General features: G+C 37.9%; 7 protein-coding genes across 7 annotated transcripts; 3 read left to right on the top strand and 4 right to left on the bottom strand.

Moving 5' to 3' along the window:
- The first annotated feature begins 1,031 nt into the window (after positions 1 to 1,031).
- LOC121907093 (gamma-crystallin M3-like) lies at positions 1,032 to 2,040 on the top strand. The gene is made up of 3 exons (XM_042426461.1): positions 1,032 to 1,316; positions 1,424 to 1,666; positions 1,765 to 2,040. The coding sequence occupies exons 1-3, from the start codon at positions 1,287 to 1,289 to the stop codon at positions 2,038 to 2,040; spliced, it is 549 nt and encodes a 182-aa protein (XP_042282395.1). The 5' UTR covers positions 1,032 to 1,286.
- A 2,038-nt stretch (positions 2,041 to 4,078) lies between these two features.
- On the top strand, positions 4,079 to 5,264 carry LOC121907159 (gamma-crystallin M3-like). The gene is made up of 3 exons (XM_042426567.1): positions 4,079 to 4,123; positions 4,403 to 4,645; positions 4,793 to 5,264. Exons 1-3 carry the CDS (start codon positions 4,112 to 4,114, stop codon positions 5,066 to 5,068), a joined length of 531 nt encoding a protein of 176 aa, XP_042282501.1. The 5' UTR covers positions 4,079 to 4,111; the 3' UTR covers positions 5,069 to 5,264.
- Positions 5,265 to 8,819: 3,555 nt separating this feature from the next.
- LOC121907160 (gamma-crystallin M3-like) lies at positions 8,820 to 10,048 on the top strand. Its single transcript, XM_042426568.1, has 3 exons — positions 8,820 to 9,109; positions 9,247 to 9,486; positions 9,628 to 10,048. The coding sequence occupies exons 1-3, from the start codon at positions 9,095 to 9,097 to the stop codon at positions 9,904 to 9,906; spliced, it is 534 nt and encodes a 177-aa protein (XP_042282502.1). The 5' UTR covers positions 8,820 to 9,094; the 3' UTR covers positions 9,907 to 10,048.
- Positions 10,049 to 15,108: 5,060 nt separating this feature from the next.
- On the bottom strand, positions 15,109 to 16,356 carry LOC121907119 (gamma-crystallin M1-like). Its single transcript, XM_042426498.1, has 3 exons — positions 15,944 to 16,356; positions 15,549 to 15,800; positions 15,109 to 15,433 (listed from the first exon to the last, which is right to left on the bottom strand). The coding sequence occupies exons 1-3, from the start codon at positions 15,950 to 15,952 to the stop codon at positions 15,158 to 15,160; spliced, it is 537 nt and encodes a 178-aa protein (XP_042282432.1). The 5' UTR covers positions 15,953 to 16,356; the 3' UTR covers positions 15,109 to 15,157.
- A 2,183-nt stretch (positions 16,357 to 18,539) lies between these two features.
- si:dkey-57a22.15 (uncharacterized protein LOC795575 homolog) lies at positions 18,540 to 19,751 on the bottom strand. The gene is made up of 4 exons (XM_042426704.1): positions 19,618 to 19,751; positions 19,489 to 19,545; positions 19,065 to 19,307; positions 18,540 to 18,824 (listed from the first exon to the last, which is right to left on the bottom strand). Exons 2-4 carry the CDS (start codon positions 19,495 to 19,497, stop codon positions 18,552 to 18,554), a joined length of 525 nt encoding a protein of 174 aa, XP_042282638.1. The 5' UTR covers positions 19,498 to 19,545; positions 19,618 to 19,751; the 3' UTR covers positions 18,540 to 18,551.
- Positions 19,752 to 21,516: 1,765 nt separating this feature from the next.
- On the bottom strand, positions 21,517 to 22,557 carry LOC121907617 (gamma-crystallin M2-like). The gene is made up of 3 exons (XM_042427274.1): positions 22,459 to 22,557; positions 22,054 to 22,296; positions 21,517 to 21,830 (listed from the first exon to the last, which is right to left on the bottom strand). Exons 1-3 carry the CDS (start codon positions 22,465 to 22,467, stop codon positions 21,555 to 21,557), a joined length of 528 nt encoding a protein of 175 aa, XP_042283208.1. The 5' UTR covers positions 22,468 to 22,557; the 3' UTR covers positions 21,517 to 21,554.
- LOC121907616 (gamma-crystallin S-1-like) lies at positions 22,498 to 25,004 on the bottom strand. The gene is made up of 4 exons (XM_042427273.1): positions 24,948 to 25,004; positions 24,435 to 24,677; positions 22,958 to 23,717; positions 22,498 to 22,527 (listed from the first exon to the last, which is right to left on the bottom strand). Exons 1-3 carry the CDS (start codon positions 24,987 to 24,989, stop codon positions 23,445 to 23,447), a joined length of 558 nt encoding a protein of 185 aa, XP_042283207.1. The 5' UTR covers positions 24,990 to 25,004; the 3' UTR covers positions 22,498 to 22,527; positions 22,958 to 23,444.
- Between the last annotated feature and the right edge of the window lie 156 nt (positions 25,005 to 25,160).

Raw genomic sequence — 25,160 nt, 5'->3', positions numbered from 1 at the left:
CACTTTCATGCGTCATTCTGTACAAATGACGAGTATGGTCATTTAATTTGGAGGACTTGTTGCTTTTCTAAGTTCCCGTGGCCTCAAGGATTACAGATGCAAACAAAACAAAGTGCTGCTTGGCACAACGTCACATAAATCTTTGAGATTGTGCAGGTTGCTAATTCACATAATGTTTGCTGATGAGTTGACACATCCACAGTGATGAGTGAGAAGGGTTGGAGGTGATGTTGCGTGATTTGTTCACTTGCAATGGGAGATCGCAATGAACAGCTTACTTTAAGGGGACATAACATGCTTTTTGTAATTTTCTGTCATTTGCAAACTGTAAGAATTTTGAATGTCTATGTTAAACATAATCAAAGTTCCAAAACATGAGGTGAACGCAGGTTAAAATGCTCCCTGAAAGTCGAAGTCGAAGTCCTACTACTACGTAGCCTCAGGAGCTGATGGAAGTCTGCCAAGGAGCTGCTTTGGGAAATTAACCAGAGTGGGCTCATCAAGAAAACAGGAGCTAAAACAGCCTTTTTCAGACTGAGATCTTGTCACCACTTTGACTACATATATATCACATTGAGAAAAAACTGAGCAAATAAATAAAGCAAATTGAGAAACACATTCACCAATTTTGCAACATGTACGTGGCATAAAAAAAGCAATGCAAATACAGAAAATACAAGCAAATACAGGACACAACAGAACTGAGTTTCAATACTGATAAACACACTAAGAAGTAGTAAAAGGTTGTAGGTGTATAGCCAGTATGTCTAGTAATATTGGAATCATGCAGTCAGTGTTAAAACTAAAATAAACACCACTAACCCATTTTCCAACACAAAATATCCAAGTGTATTTGTATTAGTAATATAAAATTATTTGAATTTTTTTTTTTTTACTCCAAATGAGTTTGAAAAATGAAATAGTATTTATTGAATCATTGCTAAATGCTCCTCCATTTTTGAACTCTTGTTTAAATAAATTTCTTTATTCATAAATAAAATCCACTTTAGATTCACAGTGATGATTTGCACTGAACAATTTAAACTCCAGCTGTAAATTGTGGTGCACAATGAAGTACCAAACCTATTATTATTGTTATTATGTGACTATACGACAGAGTAAAACAAGCCTCTACAGCGCTCTATACCATGTTGCTGGGTCAGGGGTTTACACAATGGGGGCCCACTGACTCTGTAGGGTTAGGTCAGGTATAAAAGCAAGGGTTAAACCAAACAGGACAGCACAGCAGCGGTAGCAGTACCAACAGAAACAGCTTCTCTCTAAGTATGACCACTACTGACATGACCATGGGCAAGGTAAGATTCAGAATATTTTTTAAAACAAATTATAAATATCATGAATATGACTTGCTAGATCAAATTGTGTCCATTCTTCTACGCTAATATGTCCAATGTTTTTTTAGATCATCTTCTACGAGGACAAGAACTTCCAGGGGCGCTCCTATGAGTGCATGAGTGACTGTGCTGATATGTCCTCCTACCTGAGCAGGTGCCACTCCTGCAGGGTGGAGAGCGGCTGCTTCATGGTCTACGAGCGCCCCAACTACATGGGAAACCAGTATTTCATGAGGAGGGGAGAGTACTCTGACTACATGAGCATGATGGGAATGAGCAGTGGAATCAGGTCTTGCCGTATGATCCCCATGGTAAGTATAAAGCAGCATGTCATAGTAGTTTTACAAAGGTGCAATCTCCACAACATTAGAAATTAAGACATTCATTATTTTTTATTCTCTCCAAACAGCACAGAGGCCAGTTCAGGATGAGGATCTACGAGAGGGAGAACTTCAGTGGTCAGATGCAGGAGCTGATGGATGACTGTGACAACATCATGGACCGCTACCGCATGAGTGAGTGCCTGTCCTGCCACGTGATGGAAGGCCAGTGGCTGATGTACGAGCAGCCCCACTACAGAGGCAAGATGATGTACGTGAAGCCCGGCGAGTACAGGAGCTTCAGGGACATGGGCATGAGTGGCACCAAGTTCATGAGCATGAAGCGTATCACCGACATGTGCTAGACATTTTCATTTTGAAATAAAAAATGAAAGATAATGAAAAAAATTCCACTTGTGGCTTTTTTCTGTTTTCTGTCAATTTTATATGACCAGTGGTTTTGTGCAATACACTGACTGAACAAAGAGGATTACATGGTCAGAATATACCACAGTGAGATTCCAAGAGGTGACCAAATAAGTTCACAACAAAAGAAATCTTTCATTTTCTTTTCACTTTTCCTTCATATAGTCATATAATGACATCACAGGCACAACACACTGTACAAACATATATTGTCACATAAACATTGAAGAGTGAACACATCTATTAAATATTGCATTTTTAAAAAGAACCTTAGCATACGTACATGCTGCAACAGCAAATTACACGAAACATAATACACCACAAGTACTTCAGCAGGTTACAAATCTGATATATTTTACCACTGTGGCCAATATATATATTTGTTTACACAAATGTAGCTGTTGTATGAAATACAATTACAACTTATGCAAATAATGCATGACATTTGTGAGATTCACACTGGTTTCAGGACATCCTGCCAAAGGACTGCAGTTGAAAATTATCTTTCTGGCTAACACTGGCATATTTACAGAAATGTAGATTAATTTGCGTTATCCTCACAAATAGATAAATAAAATAAGATACTTATATGCCACCATGTCTTGAAGAGATTTACGATCTTATCTAAAGCAGTAGCTGTCAACTCTGGACCTCACTATTTTTTTCCTTTATTTAACCAGGCACACACTTTATAAAGTCTTAAGATTTATTTTTCAAGACAGACCTGGCCAAGAGGTCACCATAAAACACAATAAATACAATACAAATAACATGTCTCATAGAGTTAAGATGCATAAACAAGTATGTGTTTCCAAAGCTATATAAAAAGGTAAAAACAATACATTTAGATAGAAAGTCCACCATTTACTGTATCTGCTTTTTTGTATTGATGTTTCATTCTCCATGGAAAACTATTATACCCTCACTCTCTTGCTATAGATTTGTTGATGTAGTCAACTTGTGTCTGCTTTGCAGACAGGCATATTGGACTCATACTCTCAACACAGCTGAGCCCTTTGGCCTTAATGAAGAGCTGAATTTGTCATGCTTCCTGTAATTCATGGTATGTGTTTGCTGCAGAACATGCACCTTTTGTGTTTGATTTCATGTAACTCAAAGATATTGTATATTCTTGTTTTATTGTAAAGGTGTGGCACCTGGACATTGCCTCTAGCAATTCCTGCCCTTGAATCCACTAATTTATTAGTTTATTTATTTGTTTAAATTCTTGTTCCACCTTCTACCCAATGACAAATGTACACCTATCATGGGTTGACTATACATGTCTCTATATCTATACAGTATATGCCTCTTTTACTCTGATGAAAACACAGTAGTGTTGAAACTATTAAATGCTGCAAATCAGTCAGTGTGCTCCAGTGTTTTCTCTCTGAATTATTATACCCCATATGCTGCACACAAAGAAATACACAATGTAATGTAAAAAGTATGTAGAATTGCATTGCAAATGTAGACTAACTCCAACCATCAAATAAGGTTGACTATAACTAGCCAACTTACATATTGTACTTATGCACACAGCTGATTGCCTCATGTACATTTTAGGTGTGAGCAAATAAGAATACATATACAACAAGTAGATAATATATGATAAATCAAATACTCAAGCATGCTGTAACTGAAACAGGTAGTTGCTTCACCCTGCACATAGTTAATCCACTCCTTTAAATAACTGAAGCACCCTTATATTAGAAATGAGCTAATATATGGTTATGGTGACCTGAGTCAAATAATTTTGATAATATTTAAAGTAATCAGAAGTGTAAATGGTAGATACAGAGGCCATTTGATCTAGAACGATAGAGCCTGTGAGAGGATGCATAATAACTTTCCCATCAGCATTCACAAACAGAGGGACTAACCTTGCATGCTGCTGACTCATGGCTTTCATACAATGGTGCCACTGATTGTTTGGATGTCACGTTAGGTATAAAATAGGCTTAAATCCAGGATAGGATTGCTATAGCATCACTCTATGTATCAGCCACCATGCACGGCAAGGTAGGAATTATAGATATTTTGTCTTCATTGTATTTGCTACATTTTCATTGGATTCTTGTTGTTTCTTTTATGATCTTTGCACTCATTAAGTTCTTGCTCATTGCTTCATTATATTTATTTGCTATATTGTGCAAAATTTAAGTACATATATGCATTCTTTTGGCACTAGTACAACACTAAGATGATAAATCGATAATGATAATGATGATTTACATTGAGATTGGTAATCATCCATCATCATGAATGATGTTGAAATAATACTGCTCTGTTGGTTTCTAGATCATCTTCTACGAGGACAAGAACTTCCAGGGTCGCTCCTATGAGACCGGCAGCGACTGTGCTGATATGTCCTCCCATCTGAGCAGGTGCCATTCCTGCAAGGTGGAGAGCGGCTGCTTCATGATCTACGACCGTCCCAACTTCATGGGTCAGCAATACTTCCTGAGGAGAGGAGAGTATTCTGACTACCAGCGTATGATGGGTTTCGGTGACTGCATCAGATCTTGCCGTATGATCCCCATGGTATGACTTCTTGTGACACTCAGATATTAAAAAATACAAAGTTCTACATATTTCATATCTCTAATATGCTCAGAGGTGCTAAATGTCATGTTACAGTCACAGAGCCTATCAAAATGACACGTTTATATTTACATTGTCTCTAAACAGCACAAAGGATCCTACAGAATAAGGCTCTACGAGATGGAGAACTTTGGAGGTCAGATGCAGGAGCTGGTTGATGACTGTGACAACATCCAGGACCGCTACCGCATGTCCGACTGCCAGTCCTGCAACGTGATGGATGGCCACTGGCTGATGTATGAGCAGCCAAACTACAAAGGCAAGATGATGTACCTGAGGCCCGGAGAGTACAGGAGCTTCAGGGAGATGGGATACAATGGAATGAGATTCAGCTCAATCAGACACATCAATGAATCCTGTTAAGAAGAGAAGTCAAACCTCAGAAATAAAACCTTTTTCATATTCAACATGGTATACAGTTTTTTATCATGGTAAACTATTAATTTGATTGAATTGTGATTGTATATTGTGTAATCTGAATGCATAATAGAGATGTAATCTAGACAACTGTTGTTGCTTATTGATTGGTTCAGATGTACCTAAGAGGAACAGGCTCACAAATTATCTTCATTTTACATGGTTTTCATTTGATAAACAGTATTCACATGATTCAGAGATATTAATAATATGTAAAGGTTTATCAGTTGATGTAATGAGGAAATTGTCTTTATCCCTCTTCTGTAGATTAAAGTAAATGTATAGTTACCAAAATGCATTCAAAAAGTTATTAAAGTTTTAGTTGTAGATGAAAAAAGTGTGGTAGCTCTACTCGTATAATTATTAATAATAATAAGAAGAAGAAGTATATAAATAATATATATAAATAACTTATATAGCACTTGTGAAAAAATATAGAATCAAATAAAAACACATAGCAATAAAAGAATAAAAGTCCAAAACGAACAACATAAAAAAGCCAGCCTGACAGTGGATAAAAATAGTAAAAACCCATAAAACAGAATAAAACTAGAATCAAGTAAAATTATGGCAGGTGGTGCAATAAAAGTACATTTTGGGCTTAGATTTAAAAGAAACCATTGACTCAGTCTGCCTTATTTCCTCTGGCTTATTGCCAATTTTAAAAATAAATCTGAAAGTGTAGCTGTGAATGTAGAGACAATTAGACTAGAGATGAGCAGTTTCTTGTTCACATAAAATATAACATATTGTACTGTTTTAAAATAATGAAACACATTTAGTGAATCACAGCTTTAACTCTCTAATACACTTGCAGCAGTATTATTCAGGGAGGAATAAATGAGTCAGGGCACAGTTTTCTTTGTTATGAGGTATTCAACAGCTGATTCAATTGTTAAAGGCAAAACACACAGATGGTGTGCACATTCTACCCCAGCGACAACAACCATGGCTTGAAACTGAAGCCAATGCAGAAGTCTTTTCAAGTGCAAATGCTGGCTCCAATAGACTCCCATTCAAATAGCGTCAACTTCTCTCATGAAATATTAAGTCAATACATTTTTTTTAACAAGTCATTATGCTCTCAATCTCTAAATTCGGGCCCTCTAATAAGTGTGCTGGTGGTCATTTTGGAAATGATTGCTCCATTAATAAGATATAAAGATGGATAGTAGCTTTGATGTCTGCCATGTGGCTGTTGATTGACAGCTGTGATTGACAGTTTTCTTCCCAGCTCCGGGACTTGCACAGAGTCAGACTATTGTCACAGTATTTCAGTAAGTTTATTGTTACTTGATAACAATATCTGCCGTGTCAGTTAGCTAATGTTAGCACAAGTCTGCACCACTCTGTGTTCCCCGTAAGTTAGCATTAGCTTCAGTCCAAGGCAGCGAGGCATGTTCCCAGAGCATGAAAGGAAACACCCCACACTCCTTATGTGGAAGGTCCTGGCTCCATAAGTAGCAACTGTGGGCTTCAAACTGGCTCCGATGCAAACCACCGGGTGACGTCACACCTTGCTATGTCCATCTATATATACAGTCTATGATTCTACCCCATGAAGAACACCATGTGGACGTGGTGGTGTACATCTCACATGAATTCGGGTTTAACATGAAGGCAATATTTACGAAACCTACACATCAGTATTCAGTGACTTCTCACCACATTTTGTTATTATTATTATTATTATTATTAGCATTAGCACATTTGGGAATGACAATAGAATACTCTAGAAGTGCATTGCTGTGGAGTCTGCTCAGTAGCTTATTCACTAATCACTTTAATTGGTGAGTTGGAGCAATGAGTTTTAACATTTAACAGTTTTAACCTGCATCAATGAAAGTGTGTTCTGCAGCTTACACATGTAGGTCTTTGTAGCAAGGGTTACAAGTGCTGTAAGTGTAAGTTATTACAGTTAAGTTCACAAATGATGATATGAATAACGTGCTGAAATAGATGTTGCACAGGTAACAACTGTGAATAAATATGTTGCACCAGTTTGGACCGAGAGCTTCATTCTGAACCTGTAACATGCTCAAGCTAACTGGCTAAGATTTAGTGTTAGCTAATCCCTGTTGCTTTATTTAGCAATCAGCTATCAGTTTGCTGTTAGTAACTGCTTGTTAGTAACTCATACATGTCTTCCTTTTTGTCTCAGTAATGTTATGTTTTTTTTATGTCCAGCAGTTTACCCTCAATTCACATCCATCAATGTTATACAAACCATCAGATTACTATAGCTTCCTAAAAAATACAAAGTTCTTAAATGGTGCTGGTGACTGCAATTTGACAATTACTGTTGATACTCAAGACTCACTCCATTTTAGAATATATTTACTCCTGAACAGTTACTATCCTTTCTTCATGGAATATGTAATGTGTAATATTCAAACTTTGAAACATCTCATGTTACACTTCTGTCCAGACAGACCCGCAGTCTGTGGCAAGGGACCAAGCTGCATCACAGTGAGTGATGAAGACCACAGCAGCAACATGGGACGCCTGAAGAGAGTAAAGCTTGATGCAGGACTGAAGCAGAAGCTGCAAGACATTCAGCAACTGTTCCTTAGATGAATATCATCCTCTCAGTCTGCCCAGCCAGGAGAGACAGTATGATGGTGCCTGTGTTGGTGTCTTGATGGGAGCATCAGCTTGTTCAGTAGTTTCAGACAGAAGCATCCAGGGGTTGGACTGTGGCTGCTGGATATTAGTGTAATCCTTCACATGCTCCTTTTGTAAAATAAAGTTTTATTCTACACAATTCCAATGTGGTGTTTTTTCCTTTATATTATACGCTACCTACACATAAATGTTGATTGTGACATGTAGAACTTATGAGTACTGTTTTGTGTAAACATGGTTGCGGAGAACCTAAATATAAATTATGTGCAACAGTTTACTAATCAATTAACTAATCTAATGCTGTTTGTGTTACCAAGTGTCCACATCAACCAGAAATGTAATAATCCATAATGACAAGTCTACTGGCCTTGTATTACATTGGTTTTAATGTTGTTACTGTGTATTACATTCAAACAATTAGATGTGTAATATGGGGTTAACTTTTCACATTAATACTGAGAAAAAGAAGAGAGGAATCACAGCCAGATCTGCTCAGGTAACAAGTACATGAATAAAATATAAACGTTTGTGATTTCTGTGAATGTCAAAACTTTTGTGTATCTCTACATTTCTTTCAAAGACTGTGACAGAGTGGACATGAACAGTAGAGGGTCTGTTGTCCAGGCTGGAGGTGTCTTCATCTGCTGCACTGTACTGTGGCACAGGCTTCTTCTGTAGATACAATCACGTGTAAATGAATTGTATATAGATCAGTTTGAGCTCAATGTAAGTATATGTGACCACTGAAATATAAGATAACTTTCCGCCTTTGTTCAGTATTCTTTTATTAATGTAATGGTGTACATTCATTTAATTTCATACAATCACCATGCCTGATATAACACAGTTTTTAGGCTCATACAGTTAACTTAGTTTATTCTGCTTCAGCAAGATGTGTATTTGTTCACTACTATCAGTCCAGAATTGTTCAGAACATACAATTTTAGTAAAAGTTGCTGATATACAACTTTCACTTTTTTCTGTTAAAAAAATCCATCTGGTTTATTGTTTTAGCTATAAAAACATTAGATTTGAGATAATATATTTAATAAGCCCTTCAAATGGTTCAAAGGTTTGTTTGTGGACAACACGTTCTTTGTTATTCAACTGCAAAGACAATACAAAGCGGGCCTCTCCTCACAAATGCAACCACCGCAAATCACGATCTGTTGAAGGTCACTTTGAATTGAACTGTACACAGGGGCCTCTGCTCCATGTTGCTCTGTCAGGAATTTGAACAAAGGGGTGATGCATCCTTTGAGTGCAAGGTCACGTATAAAAGCAACAGGAGGACACCGAGATAATTGTGCAGTCCCTTTGAGCTAATACAATCAGCCAACTGTAGCCATGACCATGGGCAAGGTGTCTACAGCTTTTATCTTTCAGTTCTAACATTTTTACTGTGATTTGATGCCCATGTGGTAAAAAAATAATAATAAAAAATGCAAAAGTCGTTCTTTGTTAAATCTAATACATCATTATGATTTTGTGTTTTTCAGATCATCTTCTACGAGGACAGGAACTTCCAGGGTCGTTCCTATGAGACCAGCAGTGACTGTGCCGATATGTCCTCCTACCTGAGCAGGTGCCACTCCTGCAGGGTGGAGAGCGGCTGCTTCATGGTCTACGACCGCACTAACTACATGGGAAACCAGTTCTTTGTTAGGAGGGGAGAGTACTCTGACTACCAGCGTATGGGCATGAGCGACTGCATCAGGTCTTGCCGCATGATCCCCATGGTAGCGTAAATAATTATTTCCTTTTCATTTGAAACAATTCCTTTACTATATGGAAAACAACATTGAAGCCAGTGAAAACAAATTAATATGATATTTGAAGGAGGATTTCAGTGACTCATGTTCTCTCGTTTCAATTTACAGCACAGAGGCCAGTTCAGGATGAGGATCTATGAGAGGGAGAACTTCAGTGGTCAGATGCATGAGCTGATGGACGACTGTGACAACATGATGGACCGCTATCGTATGAATGAATGCCAGTCCTGCCACGTGATGGACGGCCACTGGCTGATGTTCGAGCAGCCCCACTTCAGAGGCAAGATGATCTACCTGAGGCCCGGCGAGTACAGGAGCTTCAGGGAGCTGGGCCTGAGTGGCATGAGGTTCATGAGCATGAGGCGTATCATGGATTCCTGCTATTAGAGCACCAGTGTATAAAAGCAAGGTTTTAAATAAAATCTAGCGATTCTCTTTTAAATGAATTCCTCTTGAATTCTTCCTCTTACTGACTTTTTCTGAAAGAATCTCATTTAATACCCATGAACTCACACAACAAAGTGCAACTGAAATGGCAATAATTAAGGTAATAGATTGACATACATGGGAAAACTATACACTAAAAAATTAATTAATATCAAAACTTGAACTCCTATATCCAGCAAAACAAGGATCACTACATTACACACCATCAGATGGCAGCACCATCCCATTTAATTTTACCAATCTCTTACAGTGCTACTCAGGTTGAGCAAAACCATGTTAAAAGTTATATAGTAACTAATACACTTTGGGATATATTGAATATTTTTAGAGTGTATTTGTTCAGTTATTGATGGCAGTGTTGAGGGTTAGTCCTGGGTCATCATTTGTATCGAATGTAAAAAGCAGAGTCATATGTTGACATAGAAAATAGATAAAAGAATAGACTACTTAATTTCTAATAGTACATCAGGTCACATCATTACAATTAATGCACCCTCAACCAGAGAGGTTTTTTAGATCAACAACCTACCACTCTTGGCCCTCCATGACACACGGTGTCTTCCCTGCCTGTTAAATGGAAAGTCAGTAAGTGAGACATATGGAATACATCATCATACAATACATAAAAAGATATAAAAAATATGTATATAGTAGGTGACAAAACTTGCATGTAGTTTTAGAAAATAAAAATATAGCATAAAAATTGTACAAGGGAACATTTTGTTACATTTTTCATGCAAGTGATTCTAAACAAATGTTACTGTTACAAACGTCTCGATGATCTGGTCACACTGCTAATTGTTTTATTTGCCTTAATATGAAGAAGTTAAATTACATTTTCTAAATTATGCAGTTATGATGATGTTATTACACATTAGTGCAAACATGTATCTTTTTTTTATGTGTGCAAAATTTATTTCCTTGTTTCTAGGTTCTGGGTATCCATCATGATGTAGATATTTACTGTACATAGTAATTAAGATTGGTGAAATACTCATATATGTGTCGTTACGAGGGAATATACTGTATTTTCAGCCTTGATGTTTCCTTTTTAACACCAAAAGAATCAATTTCTTATCAAGTCTCTCACCCTATTGACATATAAAAACACAAAAATCTTTTGTAATTTGAAAGCTGTACCAGCTTTTCAAAAAGGCTGACATTCAAAAACACTGATTAACATTACAATGTTTGTATTCTAAGAGTATATAAAAGAGCCATGCTCACCCACCAGAATTGAATTGTGACACACAATGGGAAAGGTAGGGCATTTTGTTTTGCTAGAAGTCTTTTGTCCTCCAGAGTTTAGCAAATAGAACAATAGCCAATATGTGGGATCCACAAGAGTTTTCTGAACCATTTCATTTAGCAAAAAAGTAGCCTGTGCTATTGTAGTTTTGTAACAAGTAATAAACAAAACTTTAATTATCACCTTCTTTAAATGTGGAAAATTCCACTGTAAATTGGCTTCTGGATGATCTTACAGTACACCAAATTCATGGTAGAACGATGGATTAAGATTATCAGCAGTAGATGAGCTTCTTGTCTCGCCACAAGTGAAATGTTTGTTATGTATCTTCTGAAATACAAATTATGATCAATTGTGAGTGTTTGTTTAAAATGGCTGGTAGCAATGGTTGAGATAGAGACTTACTGTTATTACCACAGTCTTCCCATGTGACAAATGTAGAAAGAAGACCCTGACAGAGGGATGGCAGATTTACAGATATAGTACAGATGCTCAGTCTTTGGTGGCCCAGTGAAGCAGTTTTCCAGTGCCTGCAACACAATTACGAGTATGTAATGTCTACAAATAATGTTGTACTGATGGAATTAATTTAGGGGGCCCCTGATTATGCTCAGGTTACTATGTCATCCCTTTTAGCAGCCTTTATTTGGTAACTGATTTATTACAAAATATACAATTATTATTTATTTATAATAACTGAACATTCATATATATCTTGAGCTCTATGACTTTGCGCACTAACAAGGAGAACAATGAGAGTCTTTCAATGCGTTTCCCATTTACAACAAACAAACAGACTGCATGAACTTAGCTCTACAGGTAGTGAGAAATGAGCTTTATTCGTCCCAAACCATCAAAGAGCTGCACATGTTAAAAGCACAGAAAGCCCCCCCCCCACCCCCCCTTCACACAAGTAACATTAGCATGACTGCGTGTACACAGGCAAAGCTTCACTTACATAATATATATCAGTACAGGATTTGATTGGTCTTTATCAGTACACATAAAGTGACTCTACACACTGTTACAGTAACAGTGTAAGCTGTCTTGCCTTAAAAATGGTGTTTCTTCCTCATCAGTTCCTTTACAAAACTATCCACCATCTTATTAAAATCCAGAGCTCTGACCAGATCGTTAGAAGTTAAGTGAGCCAGACTGGAAACAAAAGTCTCTGATTTTGGAGATATTTCTTAGTTGGTAAAAGATGAACCTGGTGATGCCATTGATATGATCCTGAAAAGTAAGTCATGATTACTCCTAGGTTTATGATCTGTTAACTTGTTTTTAATGAGCTAGACTCCGGGTACTCCCAGACTAGCTGCCTCTGAGCTTTAGCAACAGCAACCAAAACCTCAGTTTTCTCCCTTTTCAGCTATCTGCTTTTTGTGATTTTCTGTTATTTATATACTGTTATAATGTCAGATATCTATGCTAAACATTTCCGACAAGCTGACATCAGATCATCACGCATGCCCATAAATGACTGTCTGTTCCGTATCCTTGGTTGCTAAGATTGTTGCTAAGGTTTTTCCCTGTGTTGTTCGCATTGTCCACTTGCATACTTCGGATTGGATTTCGGCTCAAACATGTACGGACATATTTGAGAAATTGACAATTTGAGTAAAGAACAAGAAAAAACAGTCAAATCCTGCATCTATAGATTGTTTCTTAGTTTGTTGACATAACCTCCTGACTGGCCAGAAGTCAGCCATGATGCAGCTACCAGAAGCTAACCTATCAAAACAGAGTGGGTTCATCGGCAGGAGGAGCCTAAAAGAGACAGAAGCTGAGGGGCTGCATAAAGGGTAAGTACGAGATAAAAAAGATTTTGAGATTTTTTGAACTGTAAATCACGGAAAGATATTCCAGTAGAGCCCCAGAATAAAAATATAGACCTTGAAATGTGCATTATACTGCATGTCCCCTTTAAAGGTAAGATAGGTCAGGGATAGAGTATGGTGTTACCCGTCACGAGGCCCTGTAGATTTATGATGGCACAGTCTGATGCCCACTGTGGGACTTAGTGATAGGTTAAACAACATCACAGTTCTGCCATCTTTTTAAACAGTTTGTGTTTTATGACAGTGAGGATGTTGAAAAAGGTGCAGTATACTTTTCTCACTTAATTTACTATCTCATCAACTTGCATATGATCAAGCTCTTTTCTTCACTAAAATAATAATAATAAATGATTCTTACTTTCTTTCACTAGTTGTTGTTTCTCTATTTGGCACTTTGTCATAGCGATTGTGAAGACACAGGAATACTTTATACGTGTGCTGCCCAGTGTTAGGCAGTAACTCACACATTCAAGTAATGTAATTCCTTTTTCAGTAACGAGTAGCGTAAAGCTCTGCAATTTGAGATTCAGATATTACATTAGTCATGAATCCCTGTAATGCTCCATTACTTTGAAAGTTTGGGGTTTGACTTGTTTGCTGTCTTACCAGTAGTGTGATGGAGGGCTGATGTCAGTTTGGTCTCTCTGTGTTCAGTGGACAGCCCGGTCAGTTCGTGCTAGCTCAATGTGGAGGCTGGAGGTGCAGGGACGCAATTAACCCCTACCAAAGGAGTAGAAATGTGACTCAAGGTAGCTCCAGAGTTGTCTTCTTTGCATGTTGTGTCTTTTTACCAGGTTTGCCAGCATTAGTCACTGATAAGGCTACATTCAGGAGTCACTGGTTTAGTTCAGAGTTGGCAGGTGTGAACAATACAATACAGCTTAGAACAATATAGCCGTATTGAGTGGACGAGAATTCATGCAGTCACTGGGGCCAGTGTTAGCAGTTAACAAGCTAGCAGTTTTTGGTCAGTAAATACCTCCAAACTGTAGACTGGCTGCTTGTTAAACCCCAACATCTCCTTTTTTTGCCACACGTTAAATACAGAAGATGTAACACGTGGGTGTGGAGGCTTTGAAGTTAAAAGGCACCTTGATGGAGCTGACAACTGAGTAAAAAAAGTTAAGTAACACTCAATGTAACAAATTGCTTTTGCTGTTGAATAATATGATTACTTTTTAAGAAATAAATCATCTCATTTTTCAAGTAATTTGCCCAGCGCTGGTACTGACTAGTTGTTGTAATCAATTGTTATCAATGAGCAACACAATCTGTATTTTTTTCATCATGTAAACTGTAGATATATTCACATTCTATACGTAATTAACAGTTTATCACAACTTATTTTTGAAAAATTGGCCATCAGTTCTACAAGTTATTATAACATTGCACTCAGAAATACACATCTACATTTAAATGAGAAAACAAAGTAGAAAAATTAAACTAATGTACCCTGCTAGCCTACTGGTTAAAACACATTACCACAATGTCTGTAGTTTGATTTCAGCAGCGGATTGTTGTTTGTCTGTCCCCTCGTTTCCTGTCATTTCTAAACTGTCACTTTCCAATAAAGGCATCAAATGCCCCAAAATATATATTTTTAAGAAAGAAAAATTTAACTGACTGTTGTAAACATCTTGACATTGTAAGCACACCCACTTTCAGTTTCATGTCCAAATAAAGTTGCACATAATCTGGCTTAACTGTTGGCTTGTTTATAACCTGTCTGATCATCCTTCATGTTTCTTGCCCAGCTGGATATAATCAACAGAAATTATTACCAAAGCTACAAAACTAAGACCCCATTTTTTCTTTACAGAGTTGGACATTTAGATAAAAGTCATATGTGTTTAAACATATTTTTGATGGAAAAATATTTTTAACAGTATTGGAAAATATTGATTGATTGTATCTTTTAAATATAACAGTCACATAATATATTGTATATATTACGTGATTGGCTTTCAGACTATTTTTCAATTTAGTCAACTATTTAGTAATTTTTACAGTTAATGAAACCACATAAAGAAAGTAAGTGCTTGACAAACATGATTATTAATTACACATCATCTTTATTTGTCAGTAAGTCAAATACAGATTTCTAGCACATATCAGTGATACGCCTCATGCTCATGAACTTGGTGCCGCTCATGCCCATGTCCCTGAAGCTCCTGTACTCGCCGGGCTTCACGTACATCATCTTGCCTCTGTAGTGGGGCTGCTCGTACATCAGCCAGTGGCCGTCCATCACCTGGCAGGACTGGCAGTCAGTCATGCGGAAGCGGTCCATGATGGAGTCACAGTCGTCCATCAGCTCATTCATCTGACCACTGAAGTTCTCCCTCTCGTGGATCCTCATCCTGAATGGGCCTCTGTGCTGTAATTCAGAAGATGGCAAATGTGAATATTACCACACGTTTAAAAAAAATGCAAGCAACTTTAAATTAATATCAATCAAAGGGATGCTGTCAGAGTTAGATGAGGTCTCTTACATAGGGGATCAGCCTGCAGGATCTGATGGAGTCAAACATCATTCCCATGCTCATCATGCGCTGCATGTCAGAGTACTCGCCCCTCCTCATGAAGAACTGCAGGCCCATGTAGTTGGGACGCTCGTAGACCATGAAGCAGCCGCTCTCCACCCTGCAGGACTGGCACCTGCTCAGGTAGGAGGACATGTCAGAGCAGTCGCTCATGCACTCATAGGAGCGGCCCTGGAAGTTCCTCTCCTCGTAAAAGATGATCTGAAACAGAGAGCAGAGGGAAGATTTAAGAATCTAACAGTGTTCAAGTCAGTGCATTTAAATTATTTTGCTGTGTAGAAACTGTAATGGATTATTAGATTAAAGTTTTAAATATGTGAAAAAATAAGTAAATATCCCATTACCTTGCCCATGATGATGGTTTAGGTAGTTCCCAGTGGATGGTTCAACTTGCTCTGCTATCTCCATGACTCCAGGGCCTTTTTATACAAAATCCCAGGGGCCATGACGTGTTGTTATTCAAATGCAAAAAGCTGATGAATTAGCAGTATGACTTTTGCTGAACGGGGCCCACAAATGTGTAACAATGGTTTTCCATCCATACATTTCTGGCAGCAGTCATCTCCATTGTCTATTATAAGCATAAGCTTTGTGTGTGTTCCGCTCCCAGTCAGAAGGTTCTCCACATATGGTCAGATTATCACTGATGGAACGAAAGTGGCATCAGGCCACACTTCTGACAAACATATGAGAGACCCAGAACTTGTACAAATATTCAATTAGTATAAAGAATTAACTATATTGATGTATGCTTTTTATTTTTGCATTCCACAACAATTCTCCCCACAACAAATCCTGTTTTGTGAATTACAAGAATTTTTTCTCATGCAGTCCAATGTAAATGTCCGGTTGTATGTTTGGTTAATTTGTTTATTGATATACTGCACAGTAATATTCAGTTGCCATGAGAGTGTGCCAGCTGGTCAGACATGACAGGAGCGGCATGAGATATGAAAGAGTAACTTTAAATTCACAGTTTGCTCATCTTAAAAAAGTTTAGTGAAAAGTAGATATGCTGTATCTATGTGAATACCATAAATGTGTTTTGTCTCTTGGTGATTACTGTGTAGTTTATACAAGTTATGCACAGAATAGGATATTAAAGTATAATGATTACTACTTAATACTAAGGCTTATTGCTTATTTAAAACAAGTTCACTAGTTTAATAAGTAGCCCTGATATTTATTACAGCTTTAATATGCCTTACTCGCTAAAGAATTCAATGAGGAATTTAACACATGGACAAACCAGGTTGTCTGTATAAGGTGTGGAATCAAGTGATAAAAACTCAGTTCATTAATGTATTAACTACACATTAAATAGTACAACTGAATTGAATAAAGCAGTTATGATAAGGACATGAAGGATGTGATTAAAACACTTGATATAAGAAAAACTGACATTATTGTTTATCACTATTTGCTCAATACCTGTATTTATCATTTTGCATTTGTGTGGGCAGCAATCATGTAATTGAGCACTGGTCAATGGATTAACAAATTGGCTTGTGCAGGTTATCCTAAATGATAAAACACACCGATGTAAACAATTAATTATAAAGGGGATATTGATGAAACTGTTACAAAATAGTTTTCAGAAAGAAGCTTTGTTATGAGATTAGCTATAAAGTTGCCTGCAGTAAATACAGTTGTTCGAGGTTGTCCATCTGACACAACTGAACATACTATATTAAGCAATATTTCAAATATACTGCTACTTGTGCATCATTGAACATGTTCCAACAAATATTTTTTTTTGTGAGTGGGAAGCCTCTTAGGGATTATCACATTGTAGCTGCAGTAACAACTCCATTTGGACACTAGCATGAAGGGGGTTGAGATCTGGGGGAAAAATGGATGTAGAGGCCCCACAAGTGTGTGTGCATGCCTCCCCAGCACAACAATAGAGCAGAGCTTCCAGCTTTCAAACGCTGGAATCTCAATCAGCAACATCGTTGTCTGTCATTGTTGGACAGGTACTCGTAGCTGAACTTCCTGACTGCTGCTGAAACTGTTGACATACTGCATGTAACTGCAAAGAATAACGGTGTCTCTCTTTCTCATTTCCTCTCACTCATTCTGTGACCCTCTCTCTGCTAACGATACGTAGAGTGTGTGTGTGGGTAAGAGACAGAGACATGTTGTGAGAAAGATTAGTTACTCTACGTTTAGAGATTCAGTACCAGAAACTGTAAAGGGCTGGCAGAGTGTAAATAATTAATTTAGTCAAGTTCAGTGTTGTTAAATTTAATTTTAAATACAGGTACCATAATTATAATTGTATTGTTAAAACAATTAAATGACATTTGGTGAAGAGCACATAATGTCTGGGACCTGAAAAGCTAAGTTAAGGACTTTGGCTTGATGTGGGACTTTAACGCCAAGATTTGGCACTCACTCACTTGGGATTATTTCTCACCCTTGCTTTATAATACAGGAAAATAAATTAAGTGTGTGAATTGCATGCTGTCAATATTATGATTTTTAGGAATTTAATAAGTAGTTTTAAATTACCAATAAATTATGGAGTACAGCAACGTAGTTACAAGGCATCATATCAGGCAGCCAGAAGAAAAGGTGGTACTAATCTTGTAATACAATAAAGGATTTATAATCTATGGAGTACAGCAGTGAAAATAAGTGAGTCAAACAAGTAGTGTAACAGGTGTTGCCCACTTGATGGGTAGTTTATTTGCTTACAAGTGTATACCATTTGGATTGGCTGCAGTGCAATTAGGCTGTTTACTCCTATTGTTTCATATAGTTATGGAATAAATACAATAAGAGTGTTTTTTTTCTCTTTTGTTTATGGTAGTTACAGAGTAAGTACAAGATATACAAAACCACACTATAAAAGTGTGTCAATGAGAACACATTCACAAAGGAGGTTAAAAATTCAACATCTTTAATAAACAAAGTGTTTTATATTTACAGCAAGGTTTTGTTTGATGGCTAAAATTCAGTGACCCTTCTGAAGGAGCCGACGATGGCGCAGGTGGCACACCAGTCGCGGTACCTCCTGTACTCCCCAGTTCTCAGGAAGTACTGTCTGCCTCGGTAGTTGGGGTACTCATAGAAGATCCAGTAGCCATTCATAACATTACAGGAGTAGACATGGCGGTGATGGAAACGGTCAGACACACAGGGACAGTCATCCATGAACTCCATCATGTGACCACTGAAATCGGGCTTCTCATAGATGCGCAATCTGTATGAGCCTCGGTACTGTGGGATCAAGGGGAGAAGGAACAATCAGATGATGTTATGTCTTGTGTAATGACAAGATTAAGACAAATTTAATTAAATAGCCACTGTTAACACAAAAACATGTTCAAATCCTGACTATATGTGAAGTTATCCCCACTTCATGAATTGAACATAGACTCTAAAGCAAGAGCAATGCTGAAATGATTCTTCTACAGTCGTTCATTGTCTTTTCTGTCTTTCCAAATCATAAACACTTACCATCGGAATCATCCGGCATGAGCGGATACAGCTACTGAAGCCCATCCATCTCTGGTAATCGGGATACTCTCCCCTCCTCATGAAGTACTGGTGGCCCATGAAGTTGGGTCGTTCATAGATCATGAAGCAGCCACTCTCCACCTTGATGGAGTTGCAGCGGCTGAAGTACGAGTGAAGGTCCGTGCAGTCATTGCTGCACTCATAGCTCCGACCCTGGAAGTTCTTGTCCTCGTAAAAGATAATCTGGTGGAAAATAGAAGTTGAAGTGTCACGAGCTGTAGGTGAACTTCGCCTAATTACCGGTTTCAGCAAAAGGAGAATAAGAATTTAGCCGTTTGTTCAACATAAAATATACTGAGAGCAAATTGACAAGCTTTGTTGCAATTTACATTTAATTTGAGCAGAGAGGAAAAACAGTACTTACCTTGCCCATGGTCTCCGTTGGAGAGATTCCCCATGTTTTCAGGGCTTTTTATACTACCTCTTGACAAACAAAGTATTGTTATTCAAATTCTCTCGTAGTTATAATTGAAGGCTACTAGCACATGTTTACCTTTTTGTTGGAGCACAACATTGGGTCAGAAATATGGATTTGTATTTGAAAAAAAGGATAAATAATTAACTGGTTTGGTGTTTTGACATGCATGGACAAAGGAAAAGACTAGTATGGTATCCACACATCCAGTGGACAATGGCTGCAGAACAATATGGAACAGCCCTTTCGCATTAAATATGTTGCGTAACAGAGCAGGAAGCCATTCACTCTCCCTACTGCTCTACCTGAGCAACCCCACTGTATGCAAATAAGTAAGTCTGTACTGCGCTGTTGGTCTGTATGCCGCACTGGACGTAAAGAGTTTATTATGATTTGTACAGTATGGAATACACTGTTACAATGTGCTGTGTGTTACCAGTATGTGTGTGATGTTTATATCAACTTTTATTTCATTTACTGACACGTCACCCGTGACTTCAGGTGTGGTACAGCACATTTTGTTCAACTATCGGACAGTTTTGACTTAATGGACTACAATTCCCTTGATGTCTCACAGCCATATTTGACTCTTTGAAGCCTTCCCCTGTAACAGTGCACTGTAAAATTTGCATGTCGCCTCCGTTTTTGGTCCAGATTTAGCAAATAATGAGTTTCATTTTATGACATGGTTTAAATTGTTCGTTTAATTATATATATTTATTAATTTGCCTCAGCGCAGTACCATTGATGGAGCTTCATACAGATGGAAAAACTACATACACATTACAACTCCGTGACTGAGGTTTATCTATTTATCAAAAGGACCAGTAGTAATTTGATTTGAATAATAACTACAGGATTCATAGTAAGCCTAATCTTTCATGTTTCAGTTTTCAACCTGTATGTGAACACCTATAATGTAGAATTATTAATGTCAATTTTAGAATGTAAATTTATATTAATAATGTTTGATATATTTAGTAACATGATATGACCCTCACTATAATATTTGTATTGTAAATGATCTAAACTAAAAACAAAACACCTTATAAATACATTTAATGAAACTTTGTTCTCTGGTATAGAAAGTACATTTTGTGTGAATCAGTGTTTGGCCCAGACACAAAACCTGATCTTTGTGACAAACATTCTCCTCCTTTTTCTCTTTCTTTTACAATAATATTAAGACAACCATAAACAGAATGTGTAAGATTCTCATAATTTACAGGTGTTTTTTATTAATGAGTATTAAAAGGAGAGGAGGTACATCTTCGTCATAACAATCTGATTTTACGTTTGTCATCTCAGGTTAGTTAACTTAAATGTTTCTGATTTGGTGAAACTTAAAAAGAGTGTGGTAGGAAGTGTCTTTATACTGTGCATTTACAAATTTACAAATATGAACTTTGTATCCTGCTTCATTAGGTCCATCCTGATCTTTTACTATTTCTATAATTCACTGCCGGGTCTGTCAGAATCATTGCATTTATGACATTCAGCTCACTTTATCATGTCAGTTTCCTGTCTCACACTCTCCAGTCTGTACTGCTACACTCTGTATGGTGTTTTGTGTTTAAAACTAATTGTATGAATTAACAAACTGTTAGAAGGTAACTCTGGCATTGTTTGGTATGGTATGCCGAAGAGGTATGCCATAGAAGTTTATTGGTATAGAAGAGATATGGTATAGAGGAGATTAAACTACAGTGTACAAGCTAACCAGAAGCTATGGCAGATGCATTATTTAGCCCACTGATGCCAGACAAAGTAAAACTCTTTTTGAGGAAGAATGAGCAAACTTGCACTTCACAATAGTAGGGGTATTTCAAAAAATGCTAACAAAATGTAGTGTTAAGTATTAATTCTAGTGACCTAATTCCAAATTGTGAGGCAGTGCTGAGAACTGGCAGATAGAATAAGACAGAATAAGACATCAAAGTTTAATTAAGCAGTTGGTTTATTGGGAAAGCAGACAGTTAAACATGGGGAAAGATGCATTTAAATGAAGCCTGACTTCAGTTGGAGTCAGTGATTCTTCTGAGGGATCCGATTTTCGGGCTCATGCCTCCCCAGTCGCTGTATCTCCTGTACTCTCCGGGCCTCAGGTAGTACACTCTGCCCTTGTAGTTGGGTAGGTCATACAGCAGCCAGTGGCCGTCCATCACGTTACAGGAGTTGATGTCAGATGTGCTGAGGTGGTCCTGGACATTTGGGCAGTCGTCCAGCAGCTCATGCATCTGGCCAGACATGTCGGAGCACTCGTAAAGCCTCATCTTGTAGGAGCCTTGGTGCTGGCACAGGATGAAAAACTCTGTTACTGTCTGCAGTGGAGTGATATACATTGCTGGTATCCAGACACATTTTAGTTGTTTTTAAGTTGTTTGACTGGTCAGGTATTTCACTACTGAATTATAGCTCTTGATTTGCAAAAAAACAAGTATTTAACCTTGCAACAAACAAGAACTACATTAGTACCATTACTTATGGCTATTTCCACAAGTTTTTATGACATACCTGGGGGATCAAGCGGCAAGATCTGACACAGTCATTGATGCCAATGACACGCTGGTTATCAGAGTATTCTCCTCTCCTCAGGTAGTACTGGTTGCCCATGAAGTTGGGCCTCTCATAGACCATGAAACAGCCACTCTCCACCTTGATGGAGTTACACCTGTTGAAGTAGGAGTGAAGGTCGGCACAGTCGCTGCTGCACTCATGAGAGCGCCCTTGAAAGTTTCTGTCTTCGAAGAATATGATCTGCAAAAGCAATCATTGCACACACACACAAAGATAGTTTACCACAGAGCTGTGAATGTATAGCAGAGTAGAGATTTAAAAACACTCCATATAAATAAAATCTGAAGAAATTTAAAGATACGGTTGTGTAGAGTGTAAGTAAAAACATTTAATTTTCTTTACCTTTCCCATGGTTATGTTGGCATCAGGCTGTATTACCGCTCAATGCTGTCTCTGAGCCAAGCCACTGTGCTTTATAAAAAAAAAGACAGAAAGGGCAGCTGTGTGATTGCACAGCATAAAGTATTGTCATTCAAATATATCCCTCGCAGTGATGATGGATCAGGGGTGGGGGTGTGTGGGTGGGAAAATCTGTTTATGTATAGATGACTCTTGGTGTGTGATGATTTATTGTTCTTTCCTCCATGTTCATCACAATTTCCCCCCGAAAATGCCTCTGTACAATAGACTGATAGAGGGTGTACTGCACAGCATCAGCAAATAGTGAAGTTATACTGATATTTAATAGAAACAGCACATGAAAGTCTGTACAATTTATGATCTTAAGAGATATGTAGAGAACATTTTTAGGGACATAGGCCAACATAATACCTGAGGTAGAAAAACATCTTACTTTATGAAGCATTTACATAAATCATACATCACAGATCAGCCTACCTACCATCTATGGACATTTATCCTAAAGGTTACAGTATTCACAAATAACAGTACATTTTAAAAATGGAGATACTATCTCTGAGGTCCTCCTCACAACTAAATGGACTTTGAAGACTCCATTTTGCAATTGCTTTATTACGATGGTGAGTGTTTGATCAAGAACAGGCCCAAAAACGTTCCGTTGTTGCTCTTGAATGCTTTCCACCGAGTCTCTTCTTTGAGTCCATAATCCTTACATCAGGAAAACATACCATTCTGATTGGGATTAATATTTCGGAGTGTTTACAGGACACTAAGATCTTGTCTTAATCTTTGAAGTGTAATTCCCAAATATCACCACACATATCACCACCTCTTTGTCCTGGGCCTTCAGTATCATAACATCTTGATTCAGGTACAGTATTTTGTACTAAAGTCTTGTTGTCTGGCTGTGGTCTGAGCATGAAGCCTTTCCAAAAACCTCCATGCCTTTCCGGGATCCTTCAAACAGATCAGTAGTCCATGATGCGTCTGATGGAGCCGACCTTGGCGCTCCTGCCACCCCACTCGCTAAACCTCTTGTACTCTCCAGGCCTTATCAGGTACATCCTGCCTCGGTAGTTTGGGTGCTCATAGAAGAGCCAGTTGCCGTTGGTCACATTGCAGGAGAAGATGTCGTTTGTGTGGAAGCGGTCCATGACGCAGGGACAGTCGTCCACCAGATCCATCATCTGACCTCCGAACTCTATCCGCTCATACAGGCGCATGTTGAACAACCCAGGTTCCTGGTGATAAATGAGAATAGGGAATTATTTAGTATAGCATTTAGTCAGACACAGATACTATATTATGTTTATAATAAATATCAAATTTAATTTTGTCCCATGTTCTAGTTAGAGTATTGCTATAATCAAGCCATTGAAAACATTGGTAGATAAATCACTGAAAGATGTTCAGTTGTTTCAATCAATCAATTTATACATATGTATTCTCCAATGTTGACAATATATAATGAAATATTGAATAATTGTTGATGGATTGCATGTACCAACATTAGGGGAACAATTTCAAAATCTGATACAATACTGATATTTTTAGACTGAAGTTACCATTAGGGCAATATTTCATGATTTTAGTGTTTAACCAAAGATTTTACTCTTGACAAGGTCAAAAAACATCTGTCAGAAACATTTAGATCAACATCAGACTCTAAAACTCCAACTGAAAACCAGAATTTGCAACTATTTCAGGGGAAATGACAATGTAATAGTAGTGGGGAAGTGTAAACTATGTAAAACTTTGGAATATATTGCACTATTAAATGAGGGATTACTGTTCAGAGAAGGGAATCTGTGTCAAATCAACAGTAGTGTCATTATATGATGAAATATCTGATGTTAAAAGAGTTATATTTTCTCACTATGTCATTAAACTAATGTACTGTATCTGTGTGACCCTGGTTGGTGTGCAAATCTTGGCTTTGCCCAGAAACAAGAGCTCACCGTGGGAATGAGTCGGCAGGAGCTGACTGAGTCACTGACACCCATCCAGTGTTGGTAGTCAGGAAACTCTCCTCTCTTCAGGTAGTACTGGTTGCCGTTGTAGTTGGGTTTTTCATAGATCATGAAGGAGCCGCTCTCCACCTTGATGGAATTGCAGCGGTTGAGGACGCACATCAAGTCCGCACAGTCGCTGCTGCACTCAAAATGGCGCCCAGAGAAGTTCTTGTCCTCATAAAAGATGATCTAGACGTGGAAATCATAACGGTTTTGTTGTTATTTTTCATAGATCATGCTGCAGGACATTTTAACACTAAAAATTATATTATAATATACATTTGCTGCTTTCTTTCCCTGTTTCTGGCATTGTCAATGTTATTAATTCCTGTAGGTCCGGTTGCACTTGTTTACGTCACAATAAGATATTTTTTCCTGTCACATATCAATATGATCAGCATACTGTCACCACCCACCCCCACCCCCCACCCCAGCCCTCCTGGGAGCTGTGTTGTTTACCTTCCCCATGTTGGCTGGTTTGCCTTGCCCTGTGTGATCCATCCAGCTCTTTGAAGACTCCCACCTGTTACATATATAGAGAATGTGAAATGCAGACTCTGCATGTGTCATTCATATTGTAATAGCCAGGAATCTTTGGCATCTGTGCCGCTGTGTTATCCTGAAGAGATGTTTAGGAGTTAGGTCTGTGCAGGTGAGAGCTGACCGGTTGTT

Source organism: Thunnus maccoyii, chromosome 11 (genome assembly GCF_910596095.1).
Source record: "Thunnus maccoyii chromosome 11, fThuMac1.1, whole genome shotgun sequence".
NCBI classification, from domain to species: Eukaryota; Metazoa; Chordata; class Actinopteri; order Scombriformes; family Scombridae; genus Thunnus; species Thunnus maccoyii.
This window is presented reverse-complemented; position numbering and strand designations above follow the sequence as displayed.